This window comes from Mauremys mutica, chromosome 1, assembly GCF_020497125.1.
Source record: "Mauremys mutica isolate MM-2020 ecotype Southern chromosome 1, ASM2049712v1, whole genome shotgun sequence".
In the NCBI taxonomy this organism is placed as follows: domain Eukaryota; kingdom Metazoa; phylum Chordata; order Testudines; family Geoemydidae; genus Mauremys; species Mauremys mutica.
In genome coordinates, this window is record NC_059072.1 from 216,765,829 (window position 1) to 216,792,509 (window position 26,681).

At 39.3% G+C, this 26,681-nt stretch overlaps 1 protein-coding gene across 20 annotated transcripts in view; it reads left to right on the forward strand.

The window, feature by feature from the left end:
- Window positions 1–26,681, forward strand: part of DMD (dystrophin) — a 2,044,659-nt gene that overhangs the window by 1,605,921 nt on the left and 412,057 nt on the right. For all 20 annotated transcript variants that reach the window (XM_044996713.1, XM_044997415.1, XM_045002732.1 and 17 more), the window contains 2 exons: window positions 6,690–6,901; window positions 14,745–14,899. In XM_044996713.1, the coding sequence (XP_044852648.1) occupies window positions 6,690–6,901; window positions 14,745–14,899 (367 nt within the window). The remainder of the gene's footprint in view (window positions 1–6,689; window positions 6,902–14,744; window positions 14,900–26,681) is intronic.

Sequence of the window (26,681 nt, forward strand, 5' to 3'; positions counted from 1 at the left end):
TTCTAGATCACACTGTTTGAGTGCTCATTTACTTTTTCCACACATTCACTTTTCCAAAGAAAGGATGAGCAGTGGGCAGCTCAGATAGCTCAATACGTAAGTGGTTTGTTTTCAGCAGCAGACAGAGTTATATTAGTTTTATCCATAAATGAAGTATAGCAGAGCAAATAACTTAATAAACAAAAATTGATTTCAAGTTAGCAGCTTTACTTGCTGGGATTGTTCCTTTTCTGGATACTAAATCAATGGTAACTGGATTATAAAATAGTTATCTAGTGTTTTATTTTTTAAATGTAATTTTCTCAATTGTTAGTACTTCCTGTATCTTACTAAACCAATAAATCAGCTCAGGGGATCTCACTTTTCCCTCTTTAATGACATAACAGCTGTCAAACTACTGGTGGCACTAGTGATGCAAACCAAATTGAATAGGACTCCTGAAATTATAAGCCTCCACTGCTAGAGTCAAGTGAAGTAGCTGGACTATTCAATGACATAGGGGGAGCTGCAGGGAGTCCTGATGGACTGGGCAGGAGAGGCCATGTGGACCCTTGTCCAATTCCTAGGATATAATCACAAAAATGTCTATACTTGCTTTGTCTGGTGGCATTTATTTTTTCCCAGTCTACGTGATGGGATGGGCAGAATGAAAAAGGGCACCACTGTACCAGCAAAATTGGAAACGCTTGACTGGAGCACTTGGGAATTACGGTGTGATAAGACAAGAAATTGTTTGGGGAAAATATTAGTTAAAAAATAATAACAGATATAATCAGCAAGAACTTTGATATTTTGCTTGTGTGTAGTTTGTCTGGCTTGCCTGATTAGACTGTAAGCTCTTCATATAGGATGATCTCTAACTATGGGTTTATAAAGGATCTAACACAATGGAATTCTGTCCTAGTTGAGGCCCTTTAGTGCTATTGTAATATACTTAAATAATAATTGTAAAAAGATGAATGGGTCACAATTTGTAATAGTTTAACGAAGGACAAAGAGTTCTGCTCTGCTACTCTTATGTTGTGTATTGCCATCAGATATGAAAAAAAATGTTGAGATGTACTGATTCTTAAATATTCTGTGTATACAAAAAAGTTCGGATAGTGGCACACATGAGATAAGAACAATTTAAAATTTCTCTTAGTATCTCATGGAAAGAAAAAGTGATACCAACCTCCACATTTGGCTCCATTCTTCTGCCAGGTCTCTCTCCTCATGTCCCCTCTTGTGGTGAGGTGGACAAGCACCACAGTGGACCAGAGTATGAAGGGGTTAGTGGAAACTGGCACTGATACTGACCCTGCCCAGCAGCATCTTATCTGGTGTCAAACCAAAGTGGAACTTTTCAACATTAGGGAGGAAAAGGGGAGGAAGAAAAGTGCAGAGGGGAGTTACCATGGTAGGAAGATCTTGGGTTCTGAGAGAGAGAGAATTTAGGAGTTGGCTGAAATGAGCAGCCCTGCATTTAGGAACCTTAGGAGCAGTCAAGCCTTGGAACTGTTTTATTTATTAATTGTGTAAAAACCCCAAGAACAGGGTGAGTTTTGACCCTACACAGGGCACATCACACAGATTACATTAATTCTACGTGTTCCTCATTTATAAGTCACCATAATATCTAGGTTGCTGTAGTAAAAAGATGAAGGGCAAGAATCTGATCTCAGTTACACTGTTGTAATCCAGAGTAGAATTAGGACAATTACTCTAGATTTAGATCATTGTGTAACCTGCTGTGACAGAGTGAGAGTAGCCTAAGGCTGGCTCACCACTCTCCATTTGGTAATCATATCCACATGAGCCAAAGTAAGGAGATCAGTAATTAAATACCAAGTGATTAACCAATCAACCAGGGGACTCAGCTGAAGATGGTTAAAAGAGAGACAGGAGAGAAGGAGGAAGACTGGAAGAGTAAAGCAGCCCAGGTTTTCAGATAGGTGAGATCTCCCCTGCCTGCTCTGTAGTTTGGTAGTAGGTAAAGGCTTGGGGAAAAGCCGTATGCTGTGGGGAAACAAACACTTGTAAATAAAGCACGTGGTACTGAACTTGCCACTAGTGGTGTGAGGACTGTTTACAGCAAGCAATCCAGGGTGAGGGAGTCCAGCCCTGTGACACTGAGCTCATACTTTTAAAATAATTTTTAATGTTATTTAGCTCTCAGACCTCCTTTTGTCACCCATCCTATAACAGCATAGCTCTTCCTCTGTTGTGTTTTACTTTACTGAAGGTGTTTGATTCAGGGCTGGAGGTGGATAATCAAACTCCCATTGTATTTCTTCAAAACTCAGATAAATCCCTGGAACAATTGACTCACGGGTTATTGATTTTTTAATTCCACCTATGCACAGATCTCTAGACCTTATTCCCATGGTTGAACTCTTCATGCTCTCAGATTAGGGTCACTGGATGTGGAAAGAACTCATTTTCCCCTCCACTGAATCCCATATGTTCATTGTAACCTGCAGGATCTTATGAGACGGAGGTAGGCAGAAATGACCCTTACTGGGCCCGAGGCAGAATGCTAGATGCCTCCCCTATCTTCTTCCTGCTGTTCAGCTGCACTTTCAAAGAAAATATACTAAGTATTTTCTTTTTTTCCCCCCACAAATTCCCTCTTCCAGCCAGGGGAAACCTTTCATAGAGTGATCTTATGCCTTCAGACAAAAACCCAATATGGTTACAGAAGCCTTTTAAAATACTTTAAAAATAATCTACTTTGAAGGGAACCTTTAAAGAAGGGTCTGTTGGCTAATATTTTTGAAAAGATTTTGCAGTTCTCTGATCCTCCTCATCTGAAATAGCTAGCTCAGTGGTTCCTGGGTAGTAAAGTCTGTGATACAGAGCTGATCCCTACATGTTTTTGTAGAATGTGTGAGCATTGTGAGTGGAGTGTGACAGGGCCTGTTCCCCTTTTATTTGTGATCTCCTCACTTCTGTCTTCTGTTCACTCTGGGCTCCCCTTTACACTGCCGTCATTCCTTGGCCTCCTCACACACTATCCATTCTTGCACCACACCTTCACAATGATAACACCATGTTCCCCTTCCCACCCACCCAGAAATTCCTTTCTGTTCATTCCTTCCAGTGGTCTGGCAGGGTGTGCTTCCACCTGGTGGATTTGAGATGGCAGACCATGTTTGTACCAGGTGGAACCATTCATCTTACACATTCTGGTACCAGCTCTGATCTGACCCATCCACAAGTTGGAAAAGGTTCCTGGGTGTTCCAAATGCTTATTGTTTGGCATATACCTAATAAAGGTGTAGTCAACATTCCCCTTCTCTTTAACAAAGAAGATTCAACTACAGCAGTGGTTCTTAACCAGTGGTACGTGTACCCTTATGGATACACAAAGGTCTTCCAGGGGGTACATCAACTCATCTAGATATTTGCCTAGTTTTAGAACAGGCTACATAAAAAGCACCAGCAAAGGCAGTACAAACTAAAATTTCATACAGACAGAATGAGAAAGTAAGCAATTTTTCAATAACAGTGTGCTGTGACACTTTGGTATTTTTATGTCTGATTTTGCAAGCAAGTTGTTTTTAAGTGAGGTGAAACTTTGGGGTACACAAGACTACTTTTCCAGACTACTGTACCACTTTCAGGAATCTGACTGAGATTCACTGGACTAGAGAGTACGAATGTATAAATAGGAGAGAAACAAACTCTGAGGAGGCATGTTTATTTGCTTACACACTGAGTGGTTTAAATGAGAGCCAAAGGTGAAATCTTGAAAAAGTTCAGCTAAAAGGAATTGCCTTTCCTCATTCAAAAGATATATTTTTAAATGTCCACATTCAAATGAAAGCATCAATTATCATGTGTAAACTTTCTGTGGTGAATGGATGTTTTTTGTGTACTGCTTTTGGGTTACTCTGTAATAATTCAGTGATACCTGAATTACAAAGGTCCCCTTTACTTCCTCTTTAATGAACTATCTCTGAAACCTTTTTGACTGCTAATATTTTATTTGTCACATATGGTATTTAATGAGCTGCAGACTAGCTCAGAAGAGCCAGATGAGTGATCTAAATGTCACAAGTGTTTATCCCACATTTAAATGTTTTCTTTTCTGAGATTAGAGAGTGACCCAATGCATCAAACTGAAATATTTTGCATAGCTTTAAATTGTTTGTTTAGATAATAATTTAAAGAGACTCCATTACCTGAACTCTCTCTGGCTCTCAAGCTCTGATGTAATAAGGCATGCACCATTAAGAATATTTTCTTTTGGGTGTGATAACTTATTCCTGATAAAACAAAATAATAGAGCTGTTTTGAAAAAAATGTTGTTTTCTGAAGAAGAAAAATAAAGACTTTTTTGGCAAAAAATTGAAAACTGAAATATTCTGGCCAAAAATATTTTGAGGTACCTCCTAGGGGTTGAGGTTTGGGTGTTTATGTTCCCAGTCTCCTCTACAGATCAGATCCCTGGCTGGACTACATTTCTCATGCTGAACCCCAGCCAGGGAGCCTGGCCCACAAAGGAGAATGGGGACATGAACACTGAACCACAGTTCCTATGAGACGTGGCAACATATCCAAATAAATACATTTTGATTTTCAATTGTTTGGTTTTGGGACAAAAAAGTAACATTTTCTGTGGTGAGCAGATACAATAGCTAATAATAGCCCACCTTAATTGATTATTCTCATTATAGTTAGTATGCCAACACCCATTTTTTTATGTTCTCTGTGTGTATATATATCTTCCTACTGTATTTTCCACAGCATGCATCCAATTAAGTGGGCTTTAGCCCATGAAAGCTTATGCTCAAATAAATTTGTTAGTCTCTAAGGTGCCACAAGTACTCGTTCTTTTTACCTGTAGGTAGCATCCCAAATGTGGTGTAGCCTTTAAATACTACTCATTTCAAGTTGGACAGTTTAATATGCTCCAAATCTTGGCTTGCACAAATTATGTAATTTGTGTTACTGCTCTTTCCCTCCTCCTCACAGCCTTAGCCAATCCTTGGTTCATCCTCTGGTTGTACCTGGTCTCTTTTGGATTCTATTTTGTTATTTACATTATCTTCCCCTACTTCCTCCCTCTCATGTACTCAGTCATTCCTTTTCCCACATCCACTCATTTTCTGTCTTCTCCTCCAGGCTGGAGCAAGGGATGCTGAGAGGATCTTCTTCCCCTTCTCCAAGCCTGGTGGAATTCACAGGAGGATTTACAACCCTTCTTCCCAGGGCTTTGGAGCGGAGTCCAGAGCTAGAGCCTGGAGCAGCTCCAGAGCAGTGGAGCTGCAGGTTTTTGCCTGGAGCTGGAGTGGAGCCAGAGTACAGCTCCAAAGCCTTGCTTTTTCCAAGCTAAAGGAGAGGCACTCCTGGGAGGATTTTCACTTTACATGTTTGTGATTGCTTTCCTCTAGCCCAGAGAGGCAATGCCTTTGTGGAATCAATCCTATCATGGGTGCTCTGCTGGCAACGTCCTCCATCTGATGGTGCCTTTGCCTTCAGACCATTCAGGAAATTCTCAACCCACCAAGAGAAGGTGGCCTCTGACTTTTAACCAGGGCCGGCTCCAGACCCCAGCGCGCCAAGCAGGCGTGTGGGGCGGCATTGTCCTGGCAGGGCGGCATTTGGCTCCGGCGGACCTTCCGCAGTTATGCCTGCGGGAGGTCCACCGGAGCCCCAGGACGAGTGGACCTCCCGCAGGCATGACTGCAGAGGGTCCCCTCTTCCCGCGGCTCCGCTTGAGCTCCCGCAGGCATGACTGTGGCGGGTGCGCTGGTCCCGCGGCTCGGACAGAGCTCCCGCAGGCATGCCTGCGGATGCTCCACCGGAGCCGCGGGACCACGGGACCGTCCGCAGGCACTTCTGCCCCAGCCGCGGGACCGGGGAAGGGCGGTGCAACCGGCGCCGCGCGCCGCCCTGCTTGGGGCGGCGGAATTTCTAGAGCCGCCCCTGCTTTTAACTATAATGAGGACAGCCTTTGGGAAAAATACTAAGAGGCCTGGCTCTGTGCTAGTTTTAAGCAATACAGATTTCTTATTAACAAAGCACAGCACAATTTTGTTTTCAAAGCTTTGCATATTTTAGGGTTAGGTCTCTGTGTCACATCACCAGGAAATTTCCTGGTGCCTTTGTGGGCCAGTCTGACCTCGGCCAAACCTTGTTATCATAGCTTTCAATTATCATTAGCCTTTTCAGAACTACATTTCCCCCCAAATAAGGACACATCTAATCCTTATTCTAATAACTAACATGAAGATGTGAGAAGGTTTTTTGTGAACAGCCATGCACTCTACCAATGTTTGTCTTACCTGGTCAAGAAAGTATAACATAACCATTTATTACCACTTGTAATTAATCTTAAAATGAAGGATAAGATTATAGAAGTCCCCATAGGACATCTCATCAAAATGCTAGCTTGATTTGGCTTGATATGAATGAAGAACTGTTTCTTTCTCATCAGGGTGACCCTGTTTGAGTATTCTTTACATTGTTATTGAGACAAAAAGCTGACATTTCTGGCTACATGTGCATCAGGACCCACGCTGTGTACCATACTGTGCCCTACCAACCGTTATTTGTTCTCTTTTAATAAACCAAATTTAGTTACAGATGAAAATTGTTGTTTGCAATGAGAAATATTACTTACATATTTCAATAACTGCTTTTTTTAAAAATCATATTGTATGTCTTTTTTTTTCTTTTTTTTTGCATTTGTTTTTCACCAGTTGAAAAGATCCAGAGCCAGTGGGACGAAGTACAGGGACACCTTCAAAGCCGCAGGCAACAGCTACATGAAATGTTAAAGGATTCAACACAATGGTTGGAAGCCAAACAAGAAGCTGAGCAGGTTCTAGAACGGGCCAAAGTCAAGCTTGAGTCATGGAAGGAAATTTCTTACACTGTGGAAGGTCTGAAAAAGCAGAACACCGAACTTAAGGTTATTATTGAAGATAGAGAATTTATTGAAATGTCTGATGAAAACATTTCTACTTGATTTGAGTAGTTGACTGATGAAAAAAGACTTTCAAGATTGGGTAACTCAGACCAAAAAATGTAGCCACAAACCAGGTGATTCCCCAGCCCAAATACTCCCTCCACTCCTGCTAATAAATAAATAAATAAATAAATAAATTCTATTGGCTTCTAAATTCTAAAAATGACATCACATAAATAGGTCCAAATTAGCAGAGAGACCAAAGGCTGGGTGATACCGGAGAATGCTCTTTCACCAGTCACTCTTTGAACTGCTGCTAACTAGTTGTACCTGTTCTTTTGGGGCAGTAGGCAAAGTGTTTTTGTTGTTGTTGTTTTATGTCTTTTAGCTGTATATTTGAGGGTAGGCCAGGGCTGGTTCTAGCAATATTCCCATAAATAAGTATAGAGAATATCTGCTCAAACTGGTAGTATCTAGCTTTCTGGTAAAAGCTTAACCACCTTCCCCACCCCCACCCCACACCTTTTAAATTGTTCCAGTCCACATAAATAGAAGATTTCACATTCCAGAAATGTCAGTCTAATTAACATTAACATCCATTGTTTTTAATCAATCTCTCCCATCCTATACTTTTGAAGTACATAAACACTGGCTTTTAATTTGCCCTGTGGAAGTATGAAAACACCAGAAATCCTTCATTTTCTTGTTTGTTTTAGGGCTAGTAACTGGTTAAATTTTCTCATCTGAGATTCGGCCGTAAGGGTCATTGCCTGAGATGGATGGATTATTATAAATAAAGGCAATCATCACTAATGTATTGGAAAGAATTAGAGATTATGTACACTACTGTCATTCAGCAGATAGGAGAGACATTTGTCATTGTCTCGTTCTTGAGATAGAATGCTGGCTTCTGACCAGTGTTTGGCTTACAAATAAACCTCAAAGTAAGTTTCTTAACTGCAAAGGTGTAAGGGAGGAGGGAAAAGTTAGTTGAACAAATTGTGTGAACAAGTTCTTAAGTAATTTTTTTTTTAGCATTCTCCACCTCAAATACAAAGTATGCAGGCAATTAAGACTAATGGAAACAGCTATTTTACAAATAGAGTGCCACATTTTTCATTTCTTACCAGCATTTCTTACAAGCACCTCCTGCTATTAGACTTACAAGAATTACCTTTATAAGAAGTTTACATATCTTAATACAAAATTTAATTTAAATACTTCCTTTACAAGACTCTGCCCTTAGAATATAAATCTTTAACTCAAACTGGTAAATGCAAAACTGTAATATCTATATGAAAATTACAAAATATATGTACCTATAGGTGTTTGTACATATATTTATGTATAAATAGAACTTGATGAGAAAACTGTTCCGGCCCTGCAATCATTTTTGATATTTCAGATTGTTCCTCTGTTCCAAATCAGGATGAAACATGAGACCTTTGTCTCTCTCTTTTTGGGGTAAAATTTCCAATGTTCCTCACCACTTCCTCCCCAAGAATAGCCCAGTGGTGAGCCAGGATGCAAGACACCCAAATTCTAGGCCCTCCTTTGAATATTCAGTGGGATGTTCTGGGCTGCTGGTTTCTCTCTCTCTTTCTCTCTCTCATTTTGGCCAGAAATTCCATCCTGGACTTGAGAAAAGTTTAAGTTCAGGATTGCAGAGGGAGAAGTTTAGGTTGGACATTAGGAAAAACTTTTTCACTAGTAGGGTGGTGAAGCACTGGAATGGGTTACCTAGGGAAGTGGTGGAATCTCCTTCCTTAGAGGTTTTTAAGGTCAGGCTTGACAAAGCCCTGGCTGGGATGATTTAGTTGGGTTTGGTCCTACTTGAGCAGGGGATTGGACTACATGACCTCCTGAGGTCCCTTCCAACCCTGAGATTCTATGATTAAAGTTTTTTATCAACATTGATGCATTACAACTAAAAGTTTGGTTGATGAATCGGCATATTCTGATGAAAAATTTGTTTTGTCAAAAAATTCCCAACCAGCTCTGTATCCATGAGTGTATGAGAGAACAGCTAATAATCTCATCCATTCCTTCAATAAAACAAAAAAGAAAAAATTCCACTATTGCTAGATGTGAATCAAAACCTGGACCTTGAATAACTCTGAAATTTGGAGCATTCAGTGTCCAGACCCGGAACTAAATTTTGCACCTTGACCCCGTATCTACAAATGTTATAAAATGTATTATAGTTTCTTTATGAAAATCTGTCAGATCATCAAACCCGCAGTTGGGTCTTGCTATACTTTGTGCTCCCCACATGCTGATATAATTGCCTGAGTCTTTACAACCTCAGGCAGTGCCAATCACCTCAGTCTACTTTCATTTTCTTGGTTTTGCTTGTTCTCCTTCCTACAAGTGAAAGGAAATTCACCTCTGGCTGAGAGAGGGTCATTCTGTTCCCTTCCCCCTCTTTCTCTCCTTTTTCCCCTCCCTGTCCCCCCCCACCCCCCACACACCGTCCCCCATCTTTACATGTGAAATCTCTGTCTGCCTTGTGATTCCTATTGTGTCAAATCCTGCATACAAGCCTCTCAGATGTGACAGCAGTAGCTATTTTGTGCTTGGCTGAGCTAAGTGTACATGAATTCAAAAGAAAATTGAAATCTTGTTTGAACTTAGCTGATTTTTAGATTTCTTTCATAAAATAGCATCTGAATTAAAGGATCTAGAAATAGAGCTGGTCTTCAAAATGAATGCTTTCAAGTCTTCTGTGTCCTAACATGCACCTGTATTTTGATATCCTATGCCTGAGTGTTTTTAGGGTATACACAGTCTCTTGTGTTTGCAGTTTTAATAGATTCATTATTCTTTACCCTCAGCATAATTCAAATTACTGTTTCGGTGCATTCACGTACGGGAAAATAGGCAGCCAAGCCTGGGACAGACCCAGACCCCCCAGAGTGAAGATCCATCCAGTCCAAATCTATGAGGAGTTTGGTGTCACGGAGTCTGGTCAGCAAGAGTTCCCCCCTGGCTCAGCTGTCCCATTTCTTGGGCATGATCCAAAGTCCACCGAAATCAATGGTAACAGCCATTGATGGAGCTCTCCTCCATTAATTCATCTAGTTCTTTTTTGAGCCCTGTTAGTGTCTTGGCCTTCACAACATCCTCTGGCAGAGTTCCACAGGTTGACTGTGCGTTATATGAAGAAATACTTCCTTTTGTTTGTTTTAAACCTGCTGCCTATTAATTTCCTAGTTCCTGTGTTATGAGAAGGAGTAAATAACACTTCCTTATTTACTTTATCCATATCAGTCATGATTTTAGACCTCAGTTATACCCACCCCAGTCATCTCTTTTCCAAGCTGAAAAGCCCCAGTCTTATTAACCTCTGCTCATATGGAAGCTTTTCCATACCCCTAATCGTTTTTGTTGTATTTTTCTGTACCTTTTCCAATTCCAGTATATCTTTTTTGGTGCACGCAGTATTCAAGATGTGGGAATACCATGCAGTTATATAGAGAGAATGATATTGTCTGTCTTTTTATCTATCCCTTTCTTAACATTGTTACCTTTTTTTGACTGCTGCTGCACACTGAGTAGATATTTTCAGAGAACTATCCACAATGACTCCAAGATCTTTCTTGAGTGGTAACAACTAATGGTGATGTCATCCTCTTGCAGGGTTTCAGCAACAGCCTTTTGTGGGGCAAGGGAGGCAGGGTTCCAGTGACCCCAACTTGGGGTCGGGTTGGTTCTTGGGCAGGTGGCTTGGGCCAGCCCCATGTCGGGGAGGGTTCAGGCCAGCCCTGCACGATGTCCCATTTTACCTTTGAGAAATATGATCACCCTAATCTTCAGAGAGAGGGCCAATGTGTGGGAGGGCAGGTAGTGCCAAGGCTATTCCCCTACCTGCCCACTTCCAATTCACCTGTGCAGGAAATGTAGTAGCAGTCCCACTGAGGCCACTCTCGTACCAGGGACACACCAGCAAAGTAGCCTTATCCTCCCTTACTTCCTGCACAGTGCCTCACGCAAGGGACAGTCTTGCCTTTAGTCACATACTGTGTACAACAGTTACCTTGTCACTTGCTTTATAATGTCACCCTTAACTGTTTTGCTGCCGCCTAATATTCCAGATATGGACCAACTACATAAGGTGAAAGAAATATACTCTTAGTCTTGTTTTATGGATTATACCAGAGTTCACAATGTACAATTCTAAGTGCAGTGGACTATTATAGGGCTGATGCCCGCAGCTACACAAAACTGGAACAGAGGACCAGTGATGAATGGTTATACCTCATAGACCAGCTAACTAGCTGATAACATCAAGAGAAGGGGTGGGCAGTGGGTCTGCTTTTCCAGACCTGGGTTATATAAATATTTAATGCAGAAAGTGACATGCTCCAAATTGTATGGTGCTGTACATACATATTGCTGTATCTGTGCACAGTTTGTTTTATTCCAGTGGGTAATGCATGGATAGAAAGAAAGGCCCAGTCTCATTTCCTTACTTGTTTTTAATTAAGGACCCTTATTACCTAGACTTTCCCACTAATAACATAGCAAGTAGTGTCTTCTAATTAAATAAAAATATAAATAAGCAGCATGATTAATGCGCATCCCTAACTCTTTAAGCCTGTTAATAAAGTCAGCAAATTCAAGAGATGACACAGATGAAATAAGAAGAATGCTTTACAAATGTCATAATGAAATTAAGGTAATAAAGCACTTTGAATACTTTTTTGTTTCTACTTATTCCAAAGTAGATGGAAGAGAAATGGGGCCTGAAAGTAAAAAATAAAAAAAAGAAGAAAGAAATTGTATTCCATTAGTTTAATTATACAAATTCATTACATCAAGTCATGTAAGACAGAAAATAATGGGACTCTATTAGGTTGGACAATAAACCTTTCACTGTAACACTTTTCTCTCCGTCCCTTTGAAAAGTATAGAGTAGGGGCAATGACTTAAGCATGCACTCTTCAAAGTTGTTGAAAAGATTAAATACTCATTTCCAGTAAACTGGAAAAATGCAAATGGTTTCCTCAAACAGAATCCTCTGTACTCTTCATTTATGTTCTGAATGATATTGTTCTTTGGTAATGTCAGGAATTTAATAGATTAGTCTTGAAGTTAATGGTGAGAATCGACACTTTGGAAGTAGCATTGTAATGGGTCTGTCAGCATTTTCATTAAAAAGCCTGCTTGGGAGGGGTTTATAAGGTCATTTAAATTCACAGAGGACTACAAACGGTACACATTTTCCAAGTGAAGGTTTACAGGCCATTAGTCCACAATGTGGACAGACTGTTTTGGTAATTTTTGTATCTATAAAGCAAATGTAAAATATTCTACTACAATATTTTTGGTTGGAATACAGCAACTATGTATGTATGATAGCTAGTGCTTTATAACATTGTTCTACTGGAAAAATATGTTCCAAAAAGAATAAAGTATGTGCATGGTGAAATTCTTACAAATGTACAATAGATGGACAAAGTCTGCAGCAAAAATGAAAAAAAAAAGCCACACATAAGATAGCTAAAGAACAATTACAAATAATAACAATAAGCCCAGGCGAGAGCATAGTTAAAGTGTGGTCTGAGCTTTGGAGTAGCTCCACTAACTGAGGCTGCCCATGGGATTTGCCAGAGCAGCAGGTATCTGGCTGCCTTGGCTGTGTCTTCTCCCCAGCGAATGCCACCTGTGTTTGGGGATACAGTAGTAGTACAGTAGTAGAATTATAGTAGTGTTTGGTGCTATGCTCTGGGTAACATAAGTGGGAGCAGGGAAGACCCGGGGCTGAATCCAGCCCACAGTGTTTAAAATTATGAGGTATTCTGTCTTCTTGACAATACGTAGTCATGAGTGAGTGAATTGAGGAAAAAATGCCCAGGCATTCAGTTGTTTCGGATAACATTGAAAAGTAGCCTGAACCGTCACTCATCCTTCAATACAACTTTTTGAAGGTTTAAAAAACAAATTATTAGGCTCCTCTTCCCCATAGCTACCAGCCACAGCCTTTTACTTGTTTACCTGTGCAAACCAAGTTCTCTTTGTGGAGGCAGGTAGTTACGTTGTTGTCCTTCTGGTTTCTAAGGACAGATCACCTTCAGGATAGCAGGAGGTAGTAATCTCTCACCTGGCCAAGATAGCTTCTCTGCTGCTCTGAAATGCAGACGTTAGATAAAGAGAGATCTGTTTTCCTGAATTTTATAATCTTATGACACCCTTTGAGTCTTATCTTATAGAGACATCCCAAATGCCAGTATACCTTAAAGAAATAAGAGAACCTCTCCTAACAGGCAACATATTGGATCCCACTTGAAGTAGTGCAAAGACTACTTCCTTTAGAGGAACCCTGACACGAGGGCCACATCCTGTAATTCTCCTCTTCCCAAGTCAGAGGGACATACAGTGCTCAAAGCAGATAAGAGGAGGTACAGCTTTTTTTGTGTGGATGGAAGAAGCTAGCCCCAGGAGGGACTCCCTTAATGGTTCAGATAAGTATCAAAACTTTTGTAAGCTTATCCAGAATGAACCTGCAAACTTTAAAGTGAGCAATCTCTACACTCTGTTTGTTGTTTGTTTATTTAACTTGACATTCAGACTTCTTTCCATCACGCATCAATCTTGACAAAATAGCTTACTTATGATTAGCTTTGTGTGAAGACTCTATTAGTTTAGTCAAAACCAGATGTCACCATGAACATCGCTTTGGGGGAAGGGAAAATCTATATTCCTGAAGCTTTTTTCCTATTTGAAAAGGAAGTCAAGCCTCACTTTTCATTTTCTGCAGAAAGTTTCTAATTTATACAGCCAGCTACTGATTCTAATAATCCTTCCATTAGAGTTTTTGGCAAATTATAACGTACTTTTGCACTCACATTGTCAAAGATGGTTGGTAACCTATAGATTTGTCTTGCCCTAAGAGCTGATCATCTGTATTGTTAATGCTGTTTGATTGCAAATAATGGAGGAGACATGGATGCACACAGTGTTTTACAGATGTTGGTTATGACAAGCAGACAAACAGGAAAAGCATATGGAATTTGGTTCCCCATTGCAACCAATGCTCCAATCTCCTGGTCTGCTTTTCTAACGAGGAAGGAATTGTTAATTAGGAGATCTAGATACAAATTAAAATGAACACAGAATTATGTTCAAAATTGAAAATGCTTTCTTAAAACTATTTCCAGAAAAATTGGGAAAGGTAATTGGCATTATAATAACTTACTGTTAGGTTTAACAATATTCTAGTATTTTGATATATGCAAGTTTAGTACTGATCCAGTAGATGGCACTAATTACATAAACAAATCATTCTTAATAAAGTGAAAAAATTCAACAGGCGTGTTATTTGTCCAAGCTTTGGTGTTATGTCACGTTCTTTAAAAAAAAAAAAAAAAAAGGCCTGGCAGTATGTTCTTTTACTATGTTCTTTTTCCTATCTCCCCAGCATAATGAATTCACCATCACAGAGACAAAAATAGTCAGCATGCACAATAATTTATTCAACTATTTATTTCTGAGAAAAGAGCTATTATGATTCCATTCACTAGTGTACCAATTTCGGCTGCCACATTTTATCTTGCACTGAAAATTTTGTTGGTTAGTCCTGTCATTTGCTTGTTGGTAGTACTGCAGTCCTCTTGTGTCCCATAACTTAAAAAAAAAAAAATTTCTGGCCCTAACAATCAGCAGATGTGACAGATGCTGTTTCTGTTATTACCAGCAACCAGAAGATTCTCTCTCTCTCTCTTTTTTTTTTAAATCGTGAAAGTTTTAAAGGTTTAAAAGTTCATCTACTTTTTGAATATTCAAGGTATATTTTTAAGGGAAGGTGAGATTCATTCTTTTATTTGTTTGTTTTTTCCCCCTCTAGCAATTTTCAAAAGAGCTGCGGCAGTGGCAAATACATGTGGATGTGGCGAATGACATGGCACTTAAGCTTCTCCGTGATTATTCAACCGATGACACCAGAAAAGTAGAACTGATGACAGATAACATTAATACCAGTTGGGCTACCATTAATAAGAGGTACAATACCATTTCTAGCACTAACGTTGTTAAGCTTCACTGAATTGCATCGATCTACTTTAATATTTAATGTAGTGATTAGGTGGCAAAATGGAAGGGAGGTCCCCAAAGAAGCCGGTGACCCCAACGGTTTTTTTCCGTAGATGCTGATCCTTTAAATGACATTTGAGGGCAGCCACTCTGACATGAAACATTAGCATTTACCAGTTTTAAACTGGTTTTACATATTAACCAATTTTCTAATTAACTTTAGTTCATTGTGTTTCATAAAGTTCCACAGATATTTAAAGTAAGAAGGGTTTTTTTTAGTTTTCTAACTACTATCTCAGCATCTTAATCTCTAGATAACTGTAGACAGTGCCATAAATTGAACATGAAAATGACACATCCTACTGAAACATAATTCACAGTAGAAGCATTATACTATATCTGTGAGAAGAATCTACAGCCAAGATTTTTTTTTTTTTAAGATTAGATTGTTGATTAAACCATTCAGGATTACATTTTGTAGTCTCTCAATGTTTGGTATAGATACCAGTTCATTACTAAAAGCTATGTTTATAGGCTGCGACTAAGTGTGAATCATCCAGTATAAAATCGATACAAGAATTTTTTTGGAGGATAAAAATGATTTTATTTAAAGGGGTAAAACTCAGATTAGGAGGTTTATATTGCTGTACATTAAATGGGATACAAAAAAAATTAAGTTGGAGTTACTTTAACTGGTTTAATATCTAGGATTAAATGTTATCTCTTATAACCAAAACCAAAATTGAATGAGTTTTTAAAATGTTTTTAATTAAAGTTCATGAACAAGGTCAGCAAAGAAAACTTAGTTAAATATGCAACAAATTCAGGGAATTTGCTTGCATAGTAAAAGCTACTTAAATCAGCAGTGACTAGAGGAATTCATTCCCTTTTTCTCTTTACTGCTTTTTTAATTAATTTGGTATTCATATGCCTCCACAACAGTTCATTTTAACAGCATTTCTGTTGCAGCAGAACTATTCCCACTTTAGCTCCAGTTGAAGCACAAAAAAAGATAGTATCAGTGTTCTCTAAGCAGCATAGTAATCTGAAAGGTTTGCTGGGGAGAAGTACCATAGCTAATACATACCATGTATTTTAAAAGTAAAAAGAATTTCTGTGGGCATTTCTGACCTTATTGTTGATGACAGCCCTTTTCCCGAAAAGAGACATGTCTTGTGATAGAGGTGCTCTGAGAAAGCTGTAAAACCATACAACTTGGTCTCATTAACTCCCTCGTGTTTGGGGGGTGCTTGGGACTCCATGAGAAGGGCTAGATGTCTCAGGTTCAGTCCAGAAAAGGAGGAAGTGAAGTTGGTAGGTGATGGGGAAGCAAATGGAAGAATTGGAGGGGATTGTGTCAGTGCTCTGAATTAGGGAATTCTCACACTTGTGACAGACTCACAATTCTGAGGTCTTGCTAGATCCAGGGCTGCTACTGAATGCTCAGATAGCAGCTGTAGCCAAGAGCCCTTTTGACAAGTAGAGGTTTTAAAAAAAAAAAAAAAAAGACTGTTGTGACCACTTCTTTCGGTGGCATCAATGCCCCTGGCCGTAAGACTAGACTACTGTAGCGTGATTTACATATAGCTGCACCATGAGACCACTCAGAAGCTGAAGGTAGCACAGAATGTGGTTGTCCACTTACACAATGGAGCTTTGTGTTGAGCACATAAGTGCTGTGGTATGAGAGCTGCGTGGATGGTTGGCTGGTTTCTGAATGCAGTTCCAGCTCTTGCTTTTAGCCTATGAAGTCCTAAATGGTTTAGTACCAAGCAACTTGACAGTCACTTTCACATAGGGTGACCAGACAGCAAGTGTGAAAAATCAGGACAGGGGATGGGGGTAATAGGACTCTATATAAGACAAAGCCCCAAATATCGGGACTGTCTTTATAAAATCAGGACATCTGGTCACCCTACTTTCACAATGTGAGATTACTAGTTTAAAGGTGAAAAGATAGGATTACAAAACAAAATCAATACATAAAAATAACAGTTAGGCACAAATTTCCAAATGTGGAGGGTCCCTGAAACAACGGAATTGCCATGGCTCCAGTGTGCGGAGACAGCAAACTACTAAGGAATTGTAAATTGTTAGCTCCTCATGGCAGAGACCTAATATGCAATCTCTTACATATCTGTAATGGAGTCCATAGCTCACTGTAGATAAATTATTGTATAACAAAATTTTCCCGCTTATATTAAAATAAAGCTATCTAACTTACAAAGTCAACATTTCAACTTTAGGAAGTGTCAGAGGGCAGAATTAAACTTACACAGGCTACTCTGAATGTGGCATTTCCTAGCTTTCAAGTATGCCACTTTGCAACCTAAACATCTTTTAATTTAATGTAATTTAATTTTTGTGTGCTATTTCCCTTGTTTTTAAAAGTTTAAAAAATGTTGTTATATGCAACTATAACAACCACTGTGATGGTGTTCGGCTCAGCTCCACCTGTATTAGATGTCAAAATGAAATACCAATCACAGTAGATTGTACAGATGTTCAAAATATAATACTGCATATTTTGTTGGGCTTTGATAGGCTTCTCAGGCGTGGCTCCCCTTCCGCCCTACACCCATGAGCTGAATGGGTTCAAGCCCCAGGCAGATGCCTTGAGGCAGGGCTCCAGCTCCCAGAGTCATGTGGCATCAGAATCTCAGCTTTTGTTTTTTAAAAATATTGCTTCCAACCTTCATGGTTGTGAAGAAAATCTGGAAAATGTGAGCCAAGTATAACTGATCTGACAATGTTTGCCTGAATTAACAGACAGTCTCTACCAGAGGGATGAGCAACAACCACTAGAGCATGAGCTTCCAAATACCTGTAAATCAGAACAGATATTAGCAGCTGTTAAACTGAATTAAGAATGTCGACATAAGGGGGTTTCACCAATTTGACTGAATAGATTTAGACACCAGTTTAGTTAAATTCGTGCAATTTTTCTATGTAATCAGGGCTATAGGTAACCTAAATATAAGTTTCAGAGTAGCAGCCATGTTAGTCTGTATCCGCAAAAAGAACAGGAGTACTTGTGGCACCTTAGAGACTAACACATTTATTTCAGCAGTAGTCCACGAAAGCTTATGCTGAAATAAATTTGTTAGTCTCTAAGGTGCCATAAGTGTAATTTCTGCTTCCCCAATAATAATAATAATAATAATATGAAGTTTGCATAGGGTAGGGTGACCAGACAGCAAGTGTGAAAAATTGGGATGGGGGGGGCAGTAGGAACCTACATACGAAAAAGACCCCAAAATCGGGACTATCCCTATAAAATCAGGACATCTGATCATCCTAGCATAGGGGGGGAGGTCTGCAAGTCTATCCTGCAGGCAAGGATCCCAGCTTTGTGAGGGACTTCTAGTGTTCCAGTGCACGGGCTGAGAAATCCTCTGTTATATGGATCATTTAGTCTTTTACCTGACCCCAACCCTCCCTTGGGCTGGGAACTCAAGGCAAAAGAAGCATGGAAAATACTCCAGCCACTCCACTGTCTGTATCATATTTCCACAGCTTCATTTTTAATAGGGAATCCCCTTAAAGGGGGATTCGGGGCTGCATAATTCCTGTCATCAAGGGGAAGGAACACAGGGCCTGCACTCAGATGGTCTTAACCTTCTCCCAATCTCTCAGGATCCTTGACCTATATATGGGGTGGCAAACCCTGCCCATCTTTAAAAGCACAATTGGCAAAACCCCACAGAGATTTCCTTCTATTAGCTCTGTCGTGGGAGGGGCGAATGGAGCTCTATATCACTAAATGTCAGTTCCGCTGCAGAAAATCATCAGATTTGTTCAGTATATTAAACAGTTTATAAGCACTGGAGTTTTTTCCTTTACAAGACAGCTTTCAGATTGTTGCATGGAGCAAAATAAGAACAGCTATATTTTTTTAGGGTAGGGGCATAATTTACTTTGGGAATACAAAGGTGAAGAATATGCTATTTCTCCATCACTGGCCTCCCGAAGGGCTAAATTCTCTAGTCAGGTGCATGTGCATTGATTTCTTGTTCTTTTTCTGAAGAAACTGTTTTATGGATAAAGTATTGGTCTTGTGAGTCAGTGAGCTGATATTGGCTTAGGAATTTATCTAAAAAAATAAGAGTCCTGGATTAGTCTAATTGCACTTTAGGGATATTTAAGTCAACACTTATATATTCAAACTCTCATAAAATGCCTGAACAACAAGGGAAAATGCACCATCTGCAAATTTTTGATTTATTTTGCTTTGAATCTTTATTTTAACTGAGGGGTTATTACCATCTAAAATGCATTTTCATAGGGAAAGAAAAAAGAAGTAAAAAACGAATGGTTGGTATTGCTTTGAGTTGTTTTCTACAAAGCTGACATTTATGGCAACATTGCGTGTCAGTGTGAATGATGTCAGCCACCCTGTCCACGAACCATAGGTCGATAAAACAAGAAACAGGCAAGCACCAATAAAATTGCTACTCTGTCTGCTGGTGATAGTTCTGCCAAAGCAAGCACTTCACTCATTAAGGCAACATCTGCCAGTTTGTATTTTGTTTTGCTTAGCTAGATTTGCAACTGATTGCTGTGTGTTTACCCTTTGCTTTACCATGTTGTTTTATAACATTGAACCGTAATGAAAATGACATTCTGACTCTTGTAATAGTCAATTTTGTTAGCATTTGATGGGTGCTTCCCTTTTGACTAACTTGTTTTTTGGTAGTAGCTGAAAAGATGCACTAGCAGCATATGTGCTGATTAGTTGGGCAAAAGCCAGGTTGACTTGTAAACATGTCTTCCTCTTCTCTTTCAGAGCATTAACTATCCCAGAAATAACTGTATTATTTACTAAAAGGCAATTAAGGAGAAAGTGGTCTGGGCTCCCTGAATTAGCAACAACAAATCAAGCAACTGAACTAAAATATACTCTTGAAAAAAAGGTGGAACGTAGGGAACAACCACCAAAAATATTCTGGATGTAAAAATGCATATTACAGTATATAAGGGTGTTTCTTGAGTATTCTCTCAGCCTCAGAAATGAATTAGGCTAATTTCCTTCACTGCTTTTTTATTTGTTTGGACATTAATATAGGCTCTGACTCTGTATTTAACTTTAAGCACATTTCTTCTCTAGCGATCCATTCAAGCATGTGCTTTTCTTTAAGTTCCATCAGTTTCAGTGGGAAGTTAAGCAGATGCTTATGTTTGCTGAATTGGGGCCCAAGTGAGGAAATTAGTTACACTTCATCAGCATTGAAGTTACTCAGAAAATACAGTAGAAACAACACTTTCCTACTGAGTTAGAGCTCTGTACATCTGTAATGCATCACATATCTTCAAATGTATGTCTCTTCCAGATGATCATGCATCTAGGTTTTGTGGAAGTCTGGCAAATTAGGCAGTGGTGTTAAACATCCTGGCCCACTTCAGATGCTTTTCTGACCCGTATGACAGAGTCTGCAGAATGAAGTGAAAAGCTTCCATCCAAAATAAAGTAACTTTCTAGCCTAGCCCTTATCCAAAACCAATGCACAGTTGTCATCTTTAGTCTGCAGACAGCTTGGAACAACAGTTCTAAGAGATGTCTGCTGTCACTCTTCATCTCCATAGAGTTGTTAACTCTTATAATTATGAAACTTTAAAAGCTAGATTTTCAAATAAATTAGGTGCACAAGTGTGCATCAAATTTGCACAATTACCTGATTGTGCATGTAAATTGTGCAATTGCATGTGCAAATAGCCAAACAAAAGGCAGAAATACAAAAAGCAGCATACACAGTTTTTCATCTATTGATGCTGAATATGACTGTAACTGAAGTTACTGCATAAGATCCATACTCTAATCTTGCTCTTCTCTCATTGTTAGCAGTGGGAGGTCTGTTGTGGATCAAGAACATATATAGTCGTAACTGGTAAACTTGGCCTTTATATAATTCAAACTGTAATTTAGTCCTCTTCACAAACCCCTGCTTAACAGGTCCTCAGAAGTCAGATGTGTGAAATATCTTGGCTTGTGCATTGCTGCTCCCTAGAGACGATACTAACGAGCCTTCTCTTTGAGGCACTTTGGGTGAATCGTCAGGTGGTCTGTGGGCTGATCTAAGGATGCACTGTAAGATGGTTAAAAATAAATAAATAAATAAATAATTGGAGATATACCAATCTCCTAGAACTGGAAGGGACCTTGAAAGGTCATCGAGTCCAGCCCCCTGCCTTCACTAGCAGGACCAATTTTTGCCCCAGATCCCTAAGTGGCCTCCTCAAGAATTGAACTCACAACCCTGGGTTTAGCAGGCCAATGCTCAAACCACTGAGCTATCCCTCCCTTTTAATATTTTGGTTTTAGCCTTAAGAATTACTCATCCTATAAGACTCAATTAATTTTCCTGCATAACAGCTAACTGGAGGGAAGGGCACAGTGACTTGCCTGTCCATATTGTCAAGGCTCAATAAATAGCCTTCTTAAAAAAAAAAAAAAAAAAATCTGAATGTAGTGCTCATGAAAAGAGTTTGTGTGATAGCAAGGGTTACTGAGGTCTTCTATTTAGCCTCAGGACAAATATAACATAGGCTGAGTCTATGCAAACTTCCCCATGTCATCTGGTCTAAAGACTGGTCTAAAGGGACCTTCTTGAGAGATAAGAGAGTACTTAATTACTGACAAAAATCACAACTTTTTGGCAGTTTCCACAGAAGCCAAGGATAATTTGCCAGGCATATTGGCATCTGGCTAGTTATCTGCTGAAAAATGGATGGAATCTATCACACTGATTTCATATAGGACCCCAACTGCCATCAGGTAGTGAAAGTGTTTAGTTTCTCTTGACTTGTCTTAGAGATATTATTTTCTCATTAAAAACAAACAGTATTTCAGGCCATAGCTCCTTCTGAAACTGCCTCAGCAGAATCCATTCCTTATGTCAATGAAAGAATTCACATTTATATTAAAATGCCTATTGAACTTTCTGTGCACAAATAGAAGAGCCAGCCCCACCCTTAAATCATCAACAAACCAATTTACACGTGAAATTATTTGATTTATACCAAAGAATCAGGATTGGTCTCAGTAGCTAAAGACCTTTGGGGAGCCAGCACTGAAGACAGTATTTCATTGCTGAATTTAGACCTGGAGGAGTGAGGACACAGTGCACTCGGGGGAGGGAGCAGAACTGAGCGGGAAGAGGTGGAGCAGGGGTGGGAAGAGGCGGGACAGGGCTGGGGCCTTGGGGGAAGGAGTGGAGTGGGGGTGGGGCCTGGGAGCAAGCCGGAGGTCAAGCACCCCCCGACTCTTTGGAAAGTCAGCGCCTGTGATCATGATATTACATCCAGGATTATGTTAAGGAACAACAAGTCGATAAACCAATACGTTTCTTCTAAGAGCTAATCTAGCATGGTTGGCTAGTAATATTATTTGAATAAGAGGAACAGAGAAAGGTTAGAAAACATTTAAGCCAGTGCTCTTTACTGAAACGTTGGAAGCCGAAGGTTGATTCCGGGTCCTTATTCCTGTCTCTTTAAGCAATAGGCTCTAAAAATGCTTTGCAGGCAGATTGTGTAGCTTTTTTGGTGTAGCTTCTTGTGCAGTCCGAAAGTGACCCTCCACCATATTTTCAAATAAAGATGATTCCCTTTGGAATCTGTCCAGTGGTACCGGACAGGTTCCAAAGGGAATCCTCTTTATTGGGAAAAGGATATATGTGGCATGAGAGCCTCAAGCCTTTGAGGTTTAAAATGTGGGTATCTTTTAAGCTTCCTAAGGGATCAGAGATAAGAGATAAAAGTATTCTTAGTTTTCTTGATTCCATTCTACAACTATTACTTTTTGAAAATACAGGACAGTTAGGCTTTAAAAACAATATTTAAAAGAGCTATGTGCTGGCAGGATTTTAGATGCTCTGAGATCAAGTGAGTTATTCCAATAAATAACCTGCTACATTATCCCCTCTTAAAAAAAACAACAACAACAACAACATAAAACCTACAGAACCTTTTTACTGATCATGGACTTTAAGGAAGATATGGTGAAAAGTCCTTTTATTTGCTTGCTTGTTTTCACAGTTTGGTATTGCAGGTTTTTTAACAATGGATGGCAGAATAGCTCTGTTCAATGAAAGACAGGCTTACCTGGCTTCATTGGAACACACGCTAGTATCAAATATAATACATTCAAACTCTCCTGCTGTGATATTAATTCTCTTTCCATTGTTATTTTGTCTCACTTGTGCCCTTAGAAATGAGTGGAGTTGATAGTAATTTTGGCAGGATATTGAAAAATATAGTTCAATTTTTTTAAAATAGCCAAAGTTTCTAAAAAGTAGGGGAGCTTGAAAGTCATAACCAGCTTGCAAACAGCCACACTTCTATCTCCACACGATGCTAGATTCACAGTAAATTAACTCCCTCTGCCAGCACAGACACTCAAGTAAGTGGACCGTAAATCTGTAACTTCCTCTCTTTATGCCAAGAGAACCTCAGGTGCCCAATGCTTCCCAAAATGTTTTTGGCATTGGCTGGGAAAGACGAGTCCAGGGCACTCAGGACGGGTTTTGATTCACCACTTCGCCTGCAGTGGCCATGCTCTTGGAACTTTTCTGGAGTTCCGTGGGGAATTAAAACAATTTAACTCCAAGGGAAATCTCAAGAGAGGCCAGCAGCAGTAATATAATCTGCCCTCTCGCAAGGTGAATTCCTCATGTGGTATAAGGAGCCTTGCAAGCCCAGGGAGGGCTATCATGCCAGTTTAGTAGACAAAACTGTAGACTAGAACAGCATGCTCCTATATATATCTTTTACTGCTCCCAAAGACATCAGTTTACATGGGTGTCAGATTAGTCCATGTAAATACAAACTAATTTAGCCCTTAAGCACGTATGCCAACAAGTGTTGTTCTTAATGTCATTGCTTTTTCAACTTGTATGGCCACAGGTGTGATAGTGAGTTTTTTGGTCCTTTTTGGTAAATTCAGCTGATTTAAACACATTTTTTTTTATTGTATCATTAATGTGAATGGTTTCATTACAGAATAGAATGGAGGGAAACACTACTTTGTAAACATGCCTTTAGCATCCAATACAGAGAGCAAGGGCGTTATTACAAAAAATAAAAGTAGTTACCCATAGAAGACCATTCCTTTCAGCCATGACTGTTTGTATTTTGTTTTCATATTTTCTCAATTGTTGTTTTTACTTCGGCCTTTAGTGAAAAAAAATGCTGCATTTTTGTCCCTATTTACCATATGCTAAACTCTATTAATGGTTTTCCTATGGAAATATTGCAGATCGAGTGCCCAAAGTCCATCATAACTCTAGATTTTGCTGATATATTCATGCCATGTGTAATACTTTTGCACATATGGACTGATTAGCATTCAGAAATTGGTTGAGGACAGTTAGAATGTAAAGTACCTGCTGTAGCATAACCCAATCAAACAATAATAATAGTTAATGGAATAAAACTGTTAAAGAAGGACAGTTTCATGCACTAACCTCATAAAACATAAAAGTGACACAGCTCAAGCTTTTAACAAACTAATTTCAATGGAATATTTTATGTTTAAAATCTCACTCTTTTGCATACAAATGTGTGGGGATTTTATGAGGAGTGGAGCAGTAAAAAGTCCAGTCAGTTGATTTTTGTTCCGAGCCTTTCTGAAAATTCAGCCCAATGGGTAGTTTTTAGTCTTAAGAGTAAGATTTTCACAAGCACTCAGCATTCTCCTATGGGCCAATATAGACTGTTGACTTTGTGGGAACAAAGATCAGTGTTGAGTGCCTTTGAAAATCTCACCCTAAACAAATGTTACTGTGAATCTGTGGGATAAATTAAACTTTGTCATGTCTGTAACAAGTGATTATGGTCCTGAGCCAAAGCCCACTGCAATAAATGAGTCTCTTCCCATTTCCGCCTTAGTGGGTTTAGGATCAAGCTCTAAGCCTTCTAAAATAACTAACTGAAGGAAATTAACAAATGCGGTTGGCCAGTCAAGTGTCAACAGGGATGAATTTGACCTGGTGTAAATTTTCTCTTGGGTTATTATGATTGTAATAACTTTGTTGTGTTTTGTTCTTTTTTTAATGTGTAATATTTTTTACAAAATGTAATGTCAGTGGAAGATTGACAGCTCTGGTGCCTGATTATTTTTAGCTTCAGAACAGTTACAGCATGAGCATGGCAAGCTTCTCTCCACTGGCTTGTCAACCACATTTAAAATTGGGCAGGTAATTCATTCTGTCCATTAAATCCTGGGAGGGTCTCTGCAGAAATTGCCAGCAGCAGTGTTAATTTTGGTAGCGTTCTTTTTTCTTTCAAATTGGAAACCTGTCAACTAGGTACTGAGTTTGGATCACAAGTTATTTTATGCAGGCCATCAGTCATCAGATGGCAACAACTTTAAGTTGGGCCGGAAAGAAATCAGTGACACAGAGGTGAAAGGTTCCCTCTCTCTTATTATCAGTCCCCTGCTCTATGCACAGTCCCTGAGCAAATAACAAAAAAACCCAGAAGAGTACATTCATGATCTGTCGCAAAATGTTGTTAAGTGGAAAATTGAGAGGAAAAATGTGGTTAAACCGGTAAGTCTCAGAGGAAGAACTTTTATAACACGTCTGATACATAATAAAGGAAAAACTCCAGCAAGGAAAAGAGGAGCGGCTGTAAAGGAATAGCTCAGTGGTTCATGTAGTGTGGGCAAAGTGTTCATTCTGTTGCACAGTGTTCTGTACCAGAAACATAAGAAGAAGGCAAAATAACCCACACTGTGCCCCATAGCAATTGTAATGGAGAGAGATTTCTTCATAATCTCATCTGCTGATCGCTTTATGCTCTGAAACATAAGAACTGGTATCTCTTGAAATTGTTACCCTAGCTAGTTTATCTTTTCTTAGATTCTTTTCTCATTCAGTATATGTAACTAGTCCTATTTTGAATTCTGATGATTTTTTTGCCTCACTAATATCCTGTGGCATTGAATTACCCAGGTTAATTTTATATTGAGCACAAAAGTATTTCGTTTTTATCCATGGATGTGTGTTGCCTTCTCATTTTTGAGTTCCTTTTTCCACTTGCCCCAGGGTGCATGGTAGAAAGAAGCCTCTTGGAATGACCTCCCTCTGCAGTGTGTCATGCTCCCCTTACCCCTTTCCTCCTTTCTGTATGTTTCTTGTGTTTCCTCTCAAATATTTTATATTATTGTATTATTTTTGTCATTTACTTCAACGAAACCAATGCATTTTTGCAGCAACAACAAAGATGTTTCATGAGAACCTACTTTATTCTAACCCTTGACAGTGTAATCTCATTTTTATTTAAAATAAAACAACCCTAAATTATCAGTATCCTTTGAGTCTCCTAGTGCATTCCGAGTAGACTGATTTTTTTTTCTGTTTTAATTAATAAATTCTTTGGAGGAAGAATTGACTATTGTTATATAGTTTTAATCTCACACTGCCCTAAGCCTGATCCAAAGCTCAGGGCAGTATGGGATTAAAACTATATACCATGGTAGTCAATCTGAATCTTTTCATTGACTTCAGTGGTACTTACAATTAATTATTAATAGCTGGCCATCACAATATTCTGGGCCATATTCTGGCCACAGGAGATGGCATTTATATGTCCCTTTGGCAGTTGATTCTCAAGCTCCACAGTGGGCATTCGTTCAACAAGGGTGTAGACAATTGTACCAGCACTGCCCAGCCTCATGGTTTAATATACAACAGAGGCTGCAGAAGGGAGGCATTGAATCAGCATATCTCATATCTGCCTTGGCCCATATCCTTTT